At 47.7% G+C, this 16,709-nt stretch overlaps 1 protein-coding gene across 2 annotated transcripts in view; it reads left to right on the top strand.

Annotated features, from left to right (window-relative positions):
• USP35 (ubiquitin specific peptidase 35) overlaps positions 1 to 16,709 on the top strand; it is a 55,839-nt gene that overhangs the window by 3,203 nt on the left and 35,927 nt on the right. Inside the window, exons 2-10 of one of the 2 annotated variants that reach the window (XM_032595104.1) lie at positions 362 to 368; positions 578 to 1,073; positions 2,239 to 2,359; positions 3,018 to 3,699; positions 4,732 to 4,864; positions 6,380 to 6,509; positions 6,917 to 7,018; positions 8,578 to 8,736; positions 13,443 to 13,636. In XM_032595104.1, coding sequence (XP_032450995.1) covers positions 3,027 to 3,699; positions 4,732 to 4,864; positions 6,380 to 6,509; positions 6,917 to 7,018; positions 8,578 to 8,736; positions 13,443 to 13,636 — 1,391 coding nt within the window. In that variant the 5' untranslated portion in view covers positions 362 to 368; positions 578 to 1,073; positions 2,239 to 2,359; positions 3,018 to 3,026. The remainder of the gene's footprint in view (positions 1 to 361; positions 369 to 577; positions 1,074 to 2,238; positions 2,360 to 3,017; positions 3,700 to 4,731; positions 4,865 to 6,379; positions 6,510 to 6,916; positions 7,019 to 8,577; positions 8,737 to 13,442; positions 13,637 to 16,709) is intronic. The other variant, XM_030332819.1, reaches the window with a different exon arrangement.

The raw sequence follows: 16,709 nt of genomic DNA, 5'->3' as shown, positions 1-16,709 counted from the left end.
TTGTTCATCCTCCACTTTTCCAACCATGCCCTAGGGAAATCAGGCCTTGTCTTGTCTGCTTTTTGTGGCCTGTGATGAGGTCAGGTGAGCTCCAAGCCTCTAAAACCCTTTTGCATGAATGCACCCAAGATATTGAGTGGGTTTAGTTGGTGACCATGGTGACAGCTGACCTCAGACTGCCTGTGTGGGAGTGGGGGCAGGTAGGCAGGGCTTGCTTGGAGTGGCCAGGCCACGGACTGCACAGAGGCTGCGTGGCTGGCCTGCGCCATTCTGTGAGGGCTGTGATCTCTGAGGCCAGAGCTTCCAGGTGCTGGAAGAGCTACTGGACGAGCTTCCAGGTGCAAACCATCTTATGTGGTAGGTTTCAGGTAGAATGATATGAAATTGCCAACATCTGACCCTTTGCTTTTATGTGGTTCAACCTGATATCATTTATCCCCATTTTGCAGAAAAGAGGCTTATGATGGGATTTGCTCAAGGACACATAATGAGTTGCAAGACTAAAATAATATTTGCCTAAGGTCACACTAGAATGTAGGACTCCTCATTCCTAATCTGTTTTTCTTTCCATTTCCAGAACCTTCCGTAGTCCCAGAACTCCATTTCTGCCTGCCCCCAGGTTCTCTTCCTCCACACATGATGTCAATATCTCATCGATTAGGGCTTCTTTTGGCTGCCTGAGTAACAGGATTTCTTGGCATCCTTTGTTGAGAGCATATTAAGTCCACTGGCCTGGAGGGCAGGGGTAGGGTTTTGCAGGGACGGTCTATAAGGGAGGTTGGTCACAAGCACTGCCTAGGAAAGGGAGGACCAGGGATGAAGGGAGATCAGTTTTAAGAGGTCTTTTGAGATTATGCCTTGCACTGGCACTCTTGACCAACGTGTTTGCCGCCACCCCCAGACTTTTAGGGACGAGAAATTCCTAAGGGCATGGACTTTGCTTCTAAAGTGAAGGGGACTGATACTTTCTGAGCACTTTCCTGTGCCCAGCACCATGCTGAGGACTTTATATTTGCTTTAACAACAACCCTGCAGGGTGGAACCAGGCTCAGAGAGCAGAAGTAACAGTGATGGTAAAAAGACTTCATTTCTGGTTGAATCTTATTTGGAGTAAAGAGTTCAACACATTATTCCAGGAGGCTTGGAGTGGGCCCTAGGCATATGAATTTGTACTAAGTACCCAGGTGACTCTGAGGCAGCCAAGCCAGTATTTGGGGACCACAGATCTGTACTCTGGCTTCCCCCACAGTAATCTCGGAGATGCCAGCCACTGAGAAGCCCTAGTGCTTGCCCTGAGGAGCTCACAGCCTTGTGAGAGAGACAGAGACTTAAGCAAATGGGCCCATTGCTTGGTAACACGTGCCGTAATGGAAGCTTGGTCTCAGCCAAGAGCCAGAACAGAGAAGGGAGCATCTCCATAGGGCCTGGCACAGAGTCGGGGGCCCACAATATCTGTGGTTCTGAATAAGTTTCCGGCCCCTCATTTAGTGAATGTCTGGCTTGTCTTCACACCAACTCCAGCTCTCAAGAATAGTTTTTACTGAGCCAATAAGTTTAAACACCTGGACGCTGAACCTTGTATCAGGTCCTGCCTAGAGTGGGATTATACAAAGAAGCAAAGAAATGGCTGTCTTCTAGAAGCTGAAAGTTGGATGTTAGGAGCACAAGCTTTACCTTTGTGAACCAGCATGAGAAGCAGGAGAAAAGTGGGTCAGCTTGGGAGAAAGGCTTCCAGGAAACTGCCCAAAGGGAGGAGAAAGGGAAGGCTATTGTGGCTCAGAGGAATAAGGTAGCAGTAACTCACCGTATTTTGCATTTGTTTCTTCAACAAATGCCTACTACGAATCAGGCACTGGGCTAGGTGAGTGAACAAAACTGACATGGTTCCTGCTCTCAGGAGCCTATATAGTATAGTGGAGGAGGCTGACTTCATCCAAGTGATCATGATAAGTGCTATAAAGAAGGACAGGGTGCTCTGAAATTGTTAACAGGGGTGTTTGACCCAGACAAAGAGGTTGGGGAGGGCTTCCTTGAGGAAGTGAATTTGAGCCGGAAGTCTGCAGCGTGAGTCAAGGAGGGAGGAGCATATGCAAAGGGCCCAGTGGCAGGGAGAACACAGTGAATCAAGAGTGAGGAGCTGGTGTGGGATCAGGCTGGGTGGGGGGCAGGCAGGGCCTTGAGCGTGCAAGTCTGTGGAGCCAGGGCCACACAGACATGAAATATTCTGCTTTATTGGAGGGAATTGTGACCCCAGCTATAATGGAGGAAGAGGCTACAGGTGGCTGTAGGAATGGAGGGTGAGGGATGAATTCACGCCTGGAGGTCCAGGGATATTCTAACTGAAGACAGGGTGTTTGAGGTAAGCTCTGAAGGAAAATAGGAGTTTGGCTGGCTGTGTGTGTGTGGTGGTGGTGGAGGTCCTGGGAGATAGGATGTTTCAGGCAAAAGGCACAGCATACACAAAAACGTGGAGTCTTGGAAAGGTGTAGCTCACTTGGGAAATGGCAAGAAGTGGATTTGGGGCAGAATAAAGTGTGCGGGGATCTCCCTGTTCTTCCTTGGGACCCTAAGCCCTCCCTCCCCGGAGGTGTGATTTTGTGTGTGTGTGTGTGTGACCCCTCCCTTCTCCCCCCAGGATGGGACTTGGCCAAGGTTCTGGACAACAGCTTCTATATCCAGCTGCTACCTGCCCCAAGAGTGGATGAGGTCACCAGGGAGGCCTGGGGAGAGGAGGGCAGAAGAGGGGGGGAAGGGGTGGAAGGTTCAGATATTGCCTTTATGAGATTAAAAGCGCTCATCAGCAATAGCGACAACTCCCTGGGGCTCATTACATGCCTGGCATTGTGTTTTGCTTCATTGCATACCTCCCAGTGAGGCAGGTATCCTCGCCCCATTTCACAAATGATAAAACCGAGGCCCAGAGAGGTGGTTGCTCGCCCCAAGTCTTAGTTCCGGGGGCTCGCTTGGGGAACTGGACCTGCTGGACAGAGTGTGACCCTGCTCCCTGTTCCCTGCAGCGCGGCATCATGGACAAGATCCTGGAGGCGGTGGTGACATCCTCGTACCCCGCGAGTGTGAAGCAGGGCCTGGTGCGGCGCGTGCTGGAGGCGGCGCGGCAGCCGCTGGAGCGGGAGCAGTGCCTGGCGCTGCTGGCGCTGGGCGCGCGCCTCTACGTGGGCGGCGCGGAGGAGCTGCCGCGCCGCGTGGGCTGCCAGCTGCTACACGTGGCCGGTCGCCACCACCCGGAAGTCTTCGCCGAGTTCTTCAGCGCGCGCCGCGTGCTTCGCCTGCTGCAGGGTGGCGCCGGCCCGCCGGGCGCCCGTGCTCTCGCCTGCGTACAGCTTGGCCTGCAGCTGTTACCCGAGGGGCCCGCGGCCGACGAGGTGTTTGCGCTGCTCCGGCGGGAGGTGCTGCGCACCGTGTGTGAGCGCCCGGGGCCCGCGGTCTGCGCGCAAGTCGCCCGGTTACTGGCGAGGCATCCGCGCTGCGTCCCCGACGGCCCGCACCGCCTGCTTTTCTGCCAGCAGCTGGTGCGCTGCCTGGGTCGCTTCCGTTGTCCGGCCGAGGGCGAGGAGGGCGCCGTGGAGTTCCTGGAGCAGGCCCAGCAGGTGAGCGGGCTCCTGGCGCAGCTGTGGCGCGCTCAGCCCGCTGCCATCCTGCCCTGCCTGAAGGAGCTGTTTGCCGTCATCTCTTGCACAGGTGTGTGTGCGCGGGGGCTGGCGTGGGGGCTCGTGTGCTCCATGAGCCCAACGTGCGCCGGGCAGGTGGCTGTAGGTGCGGGTTCCCGTGCTTGGTGTGCCCTGTGGCAGGTGTGTGTAAGGGGCTAATGCGCAGGTGGGGGAATGCAATGTTCCTTACTTTAATTAGGGCTATCCTGGGGTCCTGCTGTGGGTCTTATCCTGTGGTGGGTGATGGGCACACTCAGGAGCAGACTGCTGGGTGAGGTGAAGGAGGGACCCAGATCATGCTGGCCAGAAGCAGGACTAGGGTCTGAGTGAGACAACAGGAAAGGGGTGGTGTCATCATGCCCTTTGGGTCAGGTGGGTTTTGTAGAAGGGTGACTTTCGATTCAGATTTTGAGAGATGGGCAGCAGCAGGGGCAAAGTGTACCAGGCAGGCAGAGGTGAAGCTCTGGACTCAGGATGGAGCCTGAACATCTCAACTCTGAAATGTAAACGCTTGGTCCTCCATTGGCAATTGTGGTACTTGGACTACAGTATAAACGAGTGAAATAAGATCCGTGCCTTCCCTGATTTTAGGGCTGTTCAGTTGAGAGGAAAGGAATGCACCTGGTGGGACAAAGAGAGCCAAGGTCAGGTGTATAAGCTCTTATCCAGTTGGACAATAGATTTTGATAACTAAATGTTCTTTCTCATCTCTAGTCCTTTGTGTGGTTCCACCTGGAATGTCCTCCCTCAAGTCACACAGCCCTTCTATCTGTTCTTGCCAACCCTAATGTTACCCTTTCTTACAGATTTTGCCTATATAGGTACAATTAGTGGTGGTGAGGGGGTGGTCAGTGCTTTCTCTGTGCCCAGTACAGGGCACGTGAAGGTTTGTTGAGTGAATAAGCTAAGGTGGGATTGGAGGCTGTAGGAGTTAAGGGGGTGGCCCCTCTGTGCTCTTTTCAGAAGCCTAGCCTAGTTCCTTGGCAGCATGAAGGCATGGGGTATTGGGGGAGGTGAGGCGTCTACCTGTCTTGCTAAGCTCATCCCAGTTCCCCTATTCCAGAGGAAGAGCCTCCGTCTAGCGCCCTGGCCAGTGTGGTCCAGCACCTCCCATTGGAGCTAATGGATGGTGTCGTCCGGAACCTCAGCAATGATGACAGTGTGACAGACTCTCAGATGCTGATGGCCATCAGCAGGTGGGCTGAAGGCTGGGTGGGGATCAGGTCTCTCTCCTTATACTGGGTGCGGTTGCTGGGCTAGATTTAGTGTCAGGAGGTCCAGGCCCTCATGCTTTTTCATTCATCCATATATTTTTGAGTCCTGCTCCGTGCCCGGCCTAGGACTGGATGTGGGAGACACAGAGAGCCTTTCCCTAGCAGTGCTCTCAGGTTGGTTGCCAGCTCTGTGATCCCGGAGAAGTCAGTGAACTCTTTGAGCCTCAGTTTCCCCCTCTGTAATAGCAAAGGTGGTGTCAGAAGTTGTTAGGCTTCCATGGGGTCATACTAGAAGCTGCAAGTATATTATGAAGTGCATTCTGAGTTTGGCAGGTATGATAAATGGAGTTTGGATGCTTTTCAGCTCATTGCTTTTGCATATCTCCTCACCTCATTGGAATGTCATCGAACCTGTGATCTAGCCCCACCTGCTGGTCCAGTGATCCTAGAATATACTGCCTACCCTCCTCCCTGCAGGCCGTTGGCCCTGTAGATCCCACTCACCTGGCATGCTTCCCCTGCCATGCTTTCCATACCTGAGTGCAGATCTACCATCTCCAGTGGGCCTTCCTGAATTTCTTGTCTTTAGTGGGGAAGAGTGTGGGCTCCAGAAGTAAGTTGTCCTGGCTCTACTGCTTCTAGCCTGTGTGACTTTGGGCAAGTTACTACACCTCTGTAGGTCTCAGCTTCATTTATAAAATGTTGTGTAATTGAACCCATCTTATGGGGTCGTTGCAAGGATTAAATAAAGTAACACGTGTAAAGTGCTTAGAGCAGTGGTGATAATTACCATCATAATTATTATGACCTTATTCTTTTGTTGTTCGACCTCTTTATAGTATAGTCTACTGAGTCCAAAAGTAATGATATAGTGACATTTTCCTGAGTGCCTTCTATGTGGCAGCTTCATGCTGTGTGCATACAAGCATTATCTTGTGGGGGTCAGATGGGTTAATACATGTAAGGCAGATGGAGTAGTGCTTGGTGCAGAATTAATACCATGAGAGTTAGCTATTGTTACCTCTTTTAATCCATACCACAGTCCTGTGAGGTAGGTATTGTCTCCATTTTACAGAGGAGGAAACTGAGGCTAGAGAAAGTGACATGGTCTAGGTCACAGGCAAGGGTTTGCTGGAGCCAAAGCTTCGAACCTGGGGGCAGTGCTCCTGTGGTTGGGCCCCATGGTCCAGACAGAGACAGTTGAAAGCCCTAGTCTGCCACTGCAGCCTCGTGTGTGGCGGGGGAGTGAGGTTTGGGCTGTTGAGAGTGCCTGTCCCACCTCCTGCTGCACTGGGAGCCCCAGTCTCTGCCAGATGCCTGTGCTGGGCTCATTTGCAGTTCTCAGAGGTGTCTTGTCCATCCCATGGACCCCAGGGCTGCTCTGTGTAGGTGCGGATAAGTGTGGGGTCTCAGGACGTCATGGCTAGTGCCTGGGCTGCCCCCACCCAGGCTTTTGGGCCTCCCTGGTCCTTGTGTCATTGTCACTCCCCTCACCAGGATGATCGACTGGGTGTCGTGGCCCCTGGGGAAGAACATTGACAAGTGGATCATTGCACTGTTGAAGGGCTTGGCCGCTGTTAAGAAGTTCAGCATCTTGATTGAGGTTTCGCTCGCCAAAATTGAGAAGGTTGGTGGCCCCTGTCCTAGCCCTGGCTTACAGCTTTTCCCACTCTCTCTTGCCAGGGGCAGTGTGGGTCTGGGAGGCAGAGCACTGGGGCTCTCACCCAAGCTTGCTGTGACCCGGGATAATTCACTGCCCCTCTGTGGGCCTCAGGTTTCCCACATTGATTTCTCTGCTCATTCAAGAATATGTGTCTGTCACTTTGGGTCTGTCTATCCATCCATCCCTCCCATCAGATATCTGTGTTACTACCCATCTGTCCATCGACTAGATCTGTGGCATATCTGTGTTCTTGGTCTCGCATGGGTCTGCTGCTTTACCTCTGGTGTCTCTGATCACCTCTCAGGCCTGTGGCTACACTTGGCCTCTGTGGCCCAGGTGTGGGGGACTCCTCACCAGGGACTCTCTTCCAGGTTTTCTCCAAGCTTCTGTACCCCATTGTCCGGGGAGCTGCCTTGTCTGTCCTCAAGTACATGCTCCTGACCTTCCAGCACTCCCATGAAGCCTTCCACCTGGTAAGGGCCCTGCGTGCTGGCCTGAGGATGGGCGGCCCTTCATCCCCCAATGGTTTGGGTGGAGAGCAGACATGCTGTCTCTATTGGGGTTGGGGGTTTGAAGCCCAAGACCTTAAAATCCAGTGTATTAGGGCTGGAGGAGACTTGAGACTCCATTTTGCAGGAGTTTTTTAGGAGACTAAGGCCAGAGAATTTGCATGGCCTCCCAACAGGCCCATAGTAGAGTGACAGCCCTAGAATGAAGTCAGCTACTGTTCTTTGGGTGCCTGTTGTGTGCTAGGCACAGTACTAAATGCAGGACATATTAACTGTCAGCCCTAAAGGAGAGTCTGTCCTTTTTTTCCGTTTTTCAGCTGAGGAAACTGCAATTTAGGGAGGCTAAATCACTTGTACCAGACACACAGCTGGTGAGCAGTACAGGGAAGATTCTAGCAAAGTTGGTTTGACTTCTGACCCATTGTCTTTCTTATACCTTGCTGCTGACCAGCACCCGGGTAGCCTGGCCTCCAGCTCAGGGCCCTTTCTGCTATGTTTGGGGCTGTCCCTTGGGAAGGACAGCTTGTAGTCCTTGGCAGGGGGGGTGGGTGGGTACCTTCCTGCCTTTCTCCCCTAGATCTGCAGATGGGTCCCTAGATACTCATGGCTCCTGGTCAGGGCATAAATTTCATGCTTTATGATTTGCTGCAGTGGGAAAAGCACAGAACCAGGGATTGGAGTAGTTGGGATTGAGTCCCATCTCTGCCATTTGCCAGATGTGGTGACTTTGGGCCAGGTGTTTACCTCTGAGGGCTTGGAACATGGTAAGCCCCTAGGATGGTGGGAGAGTGTTAGATGAGATGATATTTGTCAAAAGCCTGCCACAAGTTCCTTTCCAGGGACTGGACAGATACTTGTTTATTCGCATCCTTCTCCTGAGCTCCCTGCTCCCAGTTCCTGTGGGCTGACTCTGTCCATCCCTGGGACATTATGGTAGAGCACCCCCATGGTTTGAAAGTTAGCACTCTGTAGCACAGAGGAAAGAAACAGGCTTTGGATTCAGACAGACACATCATGTGTTACTTCTCCCATAACACATGGGGGAAGTTCTTGGTAAATTATGTAATCTCTCCAACCTCAATTTCTTCATCTATAAGATGGGAGTAATAATTGCCTAATAAAGTCATTGTGAGGGTGAAGTGCTTGACCTGTAAGTGTTTGGTGAAAGAATGATGGTGGAGAGAAGAGTAGTCCTGATCACTCAGGCTAGGCTCTCCTAGAAGGCCAGTTGGCTGAAGCTTATCAGCTGGGCTTGGGTTCAGGCCTCCTCTCAAGTGTGGGGAAGGAATTATTTATCCCATTTGACAAATGAAGAGACTGAGGCAGGATATCCAAGGTCATGTGTATTGTGAAAAGAGTCACTTGCCTGCATAGCATGGAGTCCCATGTAGATAAGGGGGACAGTGGCAGGTGGAAGACCTCCCTGCCTCAAGGAGCTCTAGGTATTTTCAGCACTGACCACCAACCCATGGCTCAGGTGAGTGGTAAATGGTACTGAGCCTAATCCTCCTCTCCTCTCACAGCTCCTCCCTCACATCCCCCCCATGGTGGCCTCTCTGGTCAAGGAGGACTCCAACTCGGGGACCAGCTGCCTGGAGCAGCTGGCGGAGCTGGTCCATTGCATGGTCTTCCGGTTTCCAGGCTTCCCAGATCTGTATGAGCCTGTCATGGAGGCCATTAAGGTGAGTGACAGTCTCCCACTGCTCCCTTGCCCTACTCCAAAAAAGGTGCTGGTTTGGGCCTTGCTCAATGCCATAATACCCTAATACAGGTTAGTGACAGCCCCCCATCATTTGGTCTCTGCCTGTCTCCCATCACCTCCCCTGGCCCACCTGTGCTTCAGGCACACTGAACCACCTGCCATTTCCCCAGATGGGTCACCTCTCTTGATTTTCCAAGCCTTTGCATATGTCATTCTGTCTTCTAACTATAAACTGTTCTCTTGATCTGCCTGGATAGCTCCTGTTTCCATTGAATCTTCTCCACTAAGGCTCTGCTCAAGTGTTACTTCCCTCAGAAAGCTTTTCCTGACAACTCTCGATAACCCCCTCTCCACTGCAGGCTGGGTCAGGACTTCTTTGAGCTTCTACAGCTCCCACATCCCTTTGTCACGTGCTGTCACTGTCTATCTGTGTGTCTGTCTCCCCCAGCTGTAGCACTCCAGAGCAGGGATTGTTTACCTGTGTTCACATGGCTTTACTGATGCTCTGCTTTGTGCAAGACCCAGGCTGGGAACTGGGGACACGGGCTCGAGGCAGAACAAGTCTCCTCCACTGAGGAGCTTGCCGCCTAGCGGGGTGACAGGCCTGCCCAGAAGTCACTCTGATCTAAGTGTCTTAGGAATCACCTGTGAGGAACCAGAGACAGGAAGGATCATCCCCAGTTGGAGGGGGAAGCTACCGGGAAGAAGGGGATTCTGACCTGGGCTTGCTAGGTTGCTAGGACAATAACATTTGTAGGTAGTGCGACATTTGACAGTGTTTTCCATGTATTTTGTTTGTTAATGCCCACAAGAAACAAGCAGGTACTATTGTTACCTGAATCTCATAGATGAGGGAAATGAGACTTGGAGAGGCTTGGTGACTTGTGCAAAGTCATGCAGGTAGTGAGAGACCTAAGCAGGGTGCTTGGTTGCTGAGCCCTTTCCCATTGCTTGATACAGAGGACAGGTCCAAGTGTGGGTGAAAGATGTCTAGGTAGGTGGTGGCCCTTATTATAGATCCTCTGATCTGACTTTCGTTTCCGTAGTCACAGCAGATAGATAACCTGAAAAGCGTCCCACTATAGAACCACCTAGAAATGCTTGTTAAAATATAACAAACGTCTTTTTAAGTACATAGCTGAGCTTGCAAGAAAGTAATGGGGAATCCCCAGGGGCCAAAAAGGAAGCGAGAACTGGAATCCAGAAAGGTAAGTGAGAGATGATGCTCTTTTTGCCCTGGGGTGGGGAGGGAACGAGGGAGGGTGAAACCTTAGTCACTAAGCAGCTTGAGCTTGTAGGGACAGGGGGTGAGGCTTAGGGCCTGCTCCCACTAGGGCATTAGCACTAAGAAGCCCATATATTCTAGGACCCAAGAAAGGCTTTATTGTTGGCAAATGAGCGACCTAGAAAAAATACATGTATGTCAAGTAGATGTTGAGGAAACTTTTCTGGCTTTGTCTGCGCTCAGGATTGAGAAAAATGAATTTTGTTATCATTGGCCTGCTCTCTTACGGGTTTAGGGTTTGAGTTCTCACTGTTTTTGTGGGACTCCACAAAGGCACTAAGTAAGCTTAGGCACTAACATTAAAAATAGTTATGAACTTGTAATACCCAAGAGTTGCCTCATAGAAACAGAAATGAAAATGCTTTCAAGTCACAAAGATAAAGTAGTGCTAAAGATGAGTTTATAATCCAAAAATGACAAAACACACAAGGGAACAATCCACCATGAGTGAGACAGAGTAGATGCAATCAACAAAACCTCTGGCATTTGCTTGGGTCTTGGCAGTTTTTCCAGCCTGAGAATTTGAGAGAGCCTGCCTACAATACAAGTGGGTACCTTGCTAGATCACAAGCTGCCTGTCACTGGAGGTAGATGAGCAGAGGAGACAGGGCTTTGACTTGGGGGAAGTGACTATTACTGTTTCCTATTAGCCTGTGAGCTTCTGGAGGGCAGGGACCATGTTTTGACCTCTGTGTCCTGCAAATATGTGAGTGGATTAGCATATGGAGAATGCTCTCCTGGAGGTGTGAACGAAGAGGAGGGAGCATGGCCCTGCACTGGGCCCTGAGGGAAACCCACACTGAGTGAGACCCAGGCTTTTCACACTAGGGGCTGTGGTCTGATCCAGGGGACAGTGAGTCTGTAAATACCTTTACCACTAGGTGCAGGCAGCTAGGCTTTATAAGTATAGAGAACATGTGTACCCCACTTGAGAAGATCTGGGAAAGTCTTGTAGAGAGGGGATATAGGAGTTAGGCTTTGAGGGATGGGGACTGGCAGGATGAAGCCCTCCTTTCCAGAGGCATCAGAGGGAAAGGTGTGGGAGGGGAATGCGCAGTTTGTCAACAGAGTGGAAGGGACATCAGAAAGATCAGACTGGAGGGCCTGAAACCAGACTGATTCTGTTCAATCTAGCAGATAGGGGCTTCCCAAACATTTCCTCCGAATACTTGAGCCCAGAAAGGGGAGTTACCCAAGCAGCCTGATATAAGCTCAGTGTTTCTCTAAAATCTCATTTTATCTCAGAGATTCAAATATGGATTTCATAATGATGAACATTTGTTTTAATGTAAACATTTTTATTCCTTGAATATTAGAGAATATAGCTCCAAGGGAGGTGTGCTGTATTTGCCCTGTGGCTTTGAACACCTTTTGATATAAACTAGTTTGAGAGGCAAGAGAGCAATGTATCCATAGAATTTTTAAAATTTTTTTTTCTAAGATTTATTTACTTACTTATGGAGAGAGAGAGAATGAATCCCAGGCAGTCTCTGGGCAGAGCCTGTCTTGAGGCTTGAACTCATGAGCTGTGAGATCATGGCCTGAGCTGAAACCCAGAATCAGATGCTTAACTGACTAAGCCACCCGGGTACCCCTCTCCATAGGATTTTATGGGTTTTTTTATACAAAAATTTTTTTTTTTTTAGTTTTGAGAGAGAGAGAGCATGAGCAGGGGAGGGGCAGACAGAGAGAGACACACACAGAATCCAAAGCATGCTTCAAGCTCTTAGCTGTCAGCACAGAGCCCAGTGTGGGGCTTGAGCTCATGAGCTGTGAGATCATGACCTGAGCCAAAGTCGGACGCTTAACCAACTGAGCCACTCAGGTACCTTGGATTTTATTGTTTATAAAGTTCTTTTACATCTCTTCCATGAGCACATTCTTCTTTGTATAAAGGCTCCTCTATAAATAAGTTCTGGAAGGTTCTCTTAGGCAGTTTCTCTGGGAGCTGTGGTACTTGCTAAGGGAGCCATTGTATATAAATTTCCAGTAACATTAGGAGCTTGAAACTTACTTCATGGTTTTATGTTCCTAAGAGTACCAAGTTACCTTCTTTGGGAAAAATGACATTTGATGTTTTTTTTTTCTGTAGTGTGGATAGTTTTGCATCTTTGTGTGTGTACTTGTCTACATGCGTGAAGTTCTCTTTTTTTTATTGCCTTTTTGTCTCTATTCATGTTTTGTGTGGAGTGGGAATTGGATAGGAAATAATAGGAAGAAAAAAGAAGGGACTAAGAAGATAACGAGCTTGCATCTTTTTATCTTGGCTTGGAAGTTCTTACTTTTTTTTTTTTTCTTTCTTTCTTTTACCATTTGTGAGAGTTGACTGATCTGGTAAATGTTCTTGGGAAATGAGCAAATAGAAGCGTTAAACCACTGCTTGAACCGGACCTTTTGCAGTGGTCAGACGATGTGCACTGGGGAGACTAGGGCTTTCAATGCTCAGCTGGTTTGAAACTCTGGAGGCTCGGACAAATCTGGGGACTGTGCTTAGGATCTGGAAATGATAGGGCTTTGAGGAACGTCATGTAAATCTGTGAAGTAACTCTCTATTATGCCTAGGTGTTTTCCTTTAAAATAGATTATCATTAGAACCCGTGCTGGGTAATGTTCTTTTAGGTGCACGTTTTAATGTGAGGAGAATGAATAAGAAGCATGCTAATCCCTGAGCCCTTGACCAGGAACCCATACCTCAGGCCCCCAGGACCCTCCACCATCCTGTCTGTGACCAGGGACCCATACCTTAGGCCCCCAAGACCCTCCACCATCCTGTCTGTGGGATCTTGCTTGGAGGCGGTGACTAAACCTGATGGCAAACCTAAAAGTAGAAGAAGTGGGAGCATCATTGTGTGCATACTCACAGGCACAGTGAGAGTATGGCATGCCAAATTGATATGCCTCACTTGATGCATATGAGGAAATTGAGTCTGAGAGGCTCACTGACCATGGCCAGGCAGCTAGTTAAGACAAGAGTCAGGATTAGGACTGAGATCTTGACTCTGTTGAATCTGTTGACTGGTGAGCCTGTGTGGTCATTGCTTAGAGTCTGCTGTACCCTGGGCTCCTCTAAGAACATGTGGATTATTTGCTTACTGCTTGTATATCCCTGGAAAATTCTTTTCTCTGAGTCTTAGTTTTTTCATCTATAAGATGGGAATTTTATACCTTCCTAAGACAGTTGTGACATGAAAAGGTCATATAGAAGTCCCACGTGTCAGAATGAGAATCTAGAGTAAGTTTGGAAGCAGAAAGCTGTTAACACATATATTGAGAACATTTGTGGGGCAGTGTGCTTGGGTAGGGGTGGGGTAGGCCATAGTCCAAGAAGACTTCCCAGAGGAAGTGATATTTTTAGAGCTGACCGTGGTCCCCACCATCCTGCTAACTTGTTCCCTCCTCAGGACCTCCATGTTCCCAATGAGGACCGCATCAAGCAGCTGCTGGGGCAAGATGCCTGGACCTCTCAGAAGAGTGAGCTGGCTGGTTTCTACCCCCGGCTCATGGCCAAGTCAGACACGGGCAAGATTGGTTTAATCAATTTGGGAAACACATGCTACGTGAACAGCATTCTTCAAGCCTTATTCATGGCTTCTGAGTAGGTGCTGCTTTCATATTTCCTCTCTGCCCCTGCCTCTCTCCTTTGGGCTCCCTGGTGAATGGGGGTGGGGATGGGGGTTTGGAGAGGATGGGTCTTGCTTTGCATTGCTGGCATAATTCCCTGCAGTCTGTAGGTCTTGATGGGGCAAGTGAGAGGTCCCAAAGGGCTCCAGGCCATTGCCAAGGCAGAAGGTCAACACTGGATGGGAGCTTGAGATGGGACTTAAGGGGCTGGAACGGGTTTTGCACAGGGTTGGTCAACATCACTGATTTTTCCCCTGGGTGGATTGTGTCTTTCCGAATAGAACTTCCATTCATCCTGGTCTTAGACAGCCTCTGCTCCCTCTACTAAAACAAAATCTTTTTTCTCAGTGGCTACCTATCCAACATAAGGCTTGCTTAAAAATCACTCAGAGTTTCAGCCACAGAAGTGGACATCTTTTCCCCCCAATTTGTGTGTGTGTGTGTTTAAAATGCACATAACATTTACTGTATTAACCATTGTAATTGTGCAGTTTAGTGGTAAATGCATTCACATTGTTGTACAACTTTCCATCATCCATCCATGTAACTTTCATCTTGTAAATCTGAAACTCTGTAATTAAACAATAACTTCTCATGTTCCCATTCTCCCTTCCCCCAGCCTCTGACAACCTTATTATACTGGCAACCCAAGTGTTTTTACATTTTGGCTATTGTGAATAATGCTGCTGTGAACATGGGTGTACAAATAACTCTTTGAGATACTACTTTCAATTCTTCTGCATATATGTCTAGAAGTGAAATAGTTGGCTCCTACGGTAGTTCTGTTTTTAATTTTTTGAGGAACCTCTGTACTGTCTTCCACAGTGGCTGCACCAGTTTGCATTCCCAGTGGTGCATGAGGGTTTCAGTTTGTCCATATCCTCCCCGACATTGGTTTTTTGACAGTAGCCATCCCAGTGGGTGTGAGGTGGTATTCCGCTGTAGTTTTGATTTGCATTTTCCTAATGATCAGTGATGTTGAGCATATTTTCATGTGCTCATTGGCCGTGTGTATATCTTCCTTGGGGGAAATGTCTACTTAAGTCCTTTGCTCATTTTGAATCAGGTTGTTTTTTGGTTGAATTTTAGGAGTTCTTATGTATTATGGATATCAGTCTCTTCTCAGATACATTAATTGCAAATATTTCTCCCGTAATCTGGGTTGCCTTTTTGATCTGGATATTTTAAAAATTTTTGTTGAAGTTGTATTTATTATTGAGATATATTTGACGTTCTATTAACTTCAAGTGTACAATATATCTGATATAGTATGTCTTATGAAATGATCACCACGATAAGTCTGGTTAACATCCATCACCACACACAATTAAAATTTTTCTTTTGTGTGATGAGAACTTTTAAGATTTACTCTCTTAGCAACTTCCAAGTATACAATACGGTATTATTAACTATAGTCACTGTGCTATACATTAAATCCCAGGACTTGTTATTATAACTGGAAGTATGTACCTTTTGACGACCTTCACCTATTTCACCCACTCCCCACCTCTGGCAACCACCAATCTGTTCTCTATTATTTTGTTTGATTCCATATATAAGTGACATCACACAGTATTTGTGTTTTTCTGTCTGGCTTCACTTTCCATAATGCCCTCTAGGTTCATCCAATTGTCATAAATTGTAGGATTACCTTCATTCTCATGGCTGAGTAATATTCATTACATGTATAAGGAATATATGTATTTTAGGATATTTAGGATATTAGGATATTAACCTATTATCAGATATGTGATTTGCAAATATGTTCTCTTATGCTGTAGGATGCCTTCTTATTTTGTTGATGGTTTCCTTTGACGTGCAGAAGCTTTTTAGTTCGGTGTAGCCCTGCTTGTTTATTTTGCTTTTGTCATCTTTATTTTTAGTGTCAGATCCAAAAAAAATCATCACCAAGATGATGTTAAGGAGCTTACAGATTATATATATATATATGTATGTATGTATGTATGTGTATGTGTGTGTATATATACATATATATATATGTATGTATGTGTATATATTTTACTTTTAAGTTTGTTTATTTTGAAAGAGAGAACACTCAAGCAAGGGAGGGGCAGAGAGAATCCCAAGCAAGCTCTGCACTGTCAGTGAGGAGCCTGGACATGGGGTTCCAACTCATGAAACTGTGAGATCATGACCTGAGCTGAAATTAAGAGTCAGATGTGTAACTCAGGCACCCCAGACTATGTTTTCTTATAAAGTAAGATGGTTTCAAGTCTTACGTGCAAATCTTAATCCATTTTGAGTTGATTTTTGTGTATGTTGTGAGATAAGGGTCCAGTTTCATCCTTTTGCATATGGCTGTCCAGTTATCCCAACATTATTTATTGAAGAGACTGTCCTTTCCCCCTTGTATCTTCTTAGCTCCTTTCTTGTATATTGACTGGGCAAATAAGCATGGGTTTATTTTCGGGCACTGTCTTCTGTTCCATTGATCTATTTGTCTTTTTATGCCAGTCCCATATTGTTTTGATTATCTTAGTTTTGTAGTTTGAAATCCGGAATCTTGATGTCTTCAGCTTTTTCTTTTTTAAAATTGATTGGACTATTTGAAGTCTTTTGTGGTTCCATATAGATTTTAGGGTAGTTCTGTTTGGTGAAAAATGCCAGTAGAATTTTCATAAGGATTTCATTGAATTTTAAGTTGCTTTGGGTATTACGGACATTTTAACAGTATTATTTTTTCTAATCCATGAACACAGAATATCTTTCCATTTATTTGTGTCATCTCCAATTTCTTTCATCAGTGATCCTCATTCTGATATGTTGTCAGAAGTTCAGGGTAGTAGCCTAACATTCAATTTCTTTCATCAGTGATCCTTATTCTGATGTGTTGTCAGAAGGTCAGGGTAGGAGCCTAACACTACGTCCCAATGCCTGTCTCATTCCGTTTGCTTCATCTCATCACATAGGCATTTTATCATCTTACATCATTATAGGAATAAGGGTGAATACAGTACAATATTTAGAGAGATCATTCACATAACTTTTATTACAGTATGTGGTTATAATTTTATTGTTGCTAATGT

The sequence above is a fragment of the Lynx canadensis genome, chromosome D1 (assembly GCF_007474595.2).
Source record: "Lynx canadensis isolate LIC74 chromosome D1, mLynCan4.pri.v2, whole genome shotgun sequence".
Lineage (NCBI taxonomy): Eukaryota > Metazoa > Chordata > Mammalia > Carnivora > Felidae > Lynx > Lynx canadensis.
Note: the sequence above shows the minus strand (reverse complement) of the source record. Positions and strands in the feature narration are given on the sequence as shown.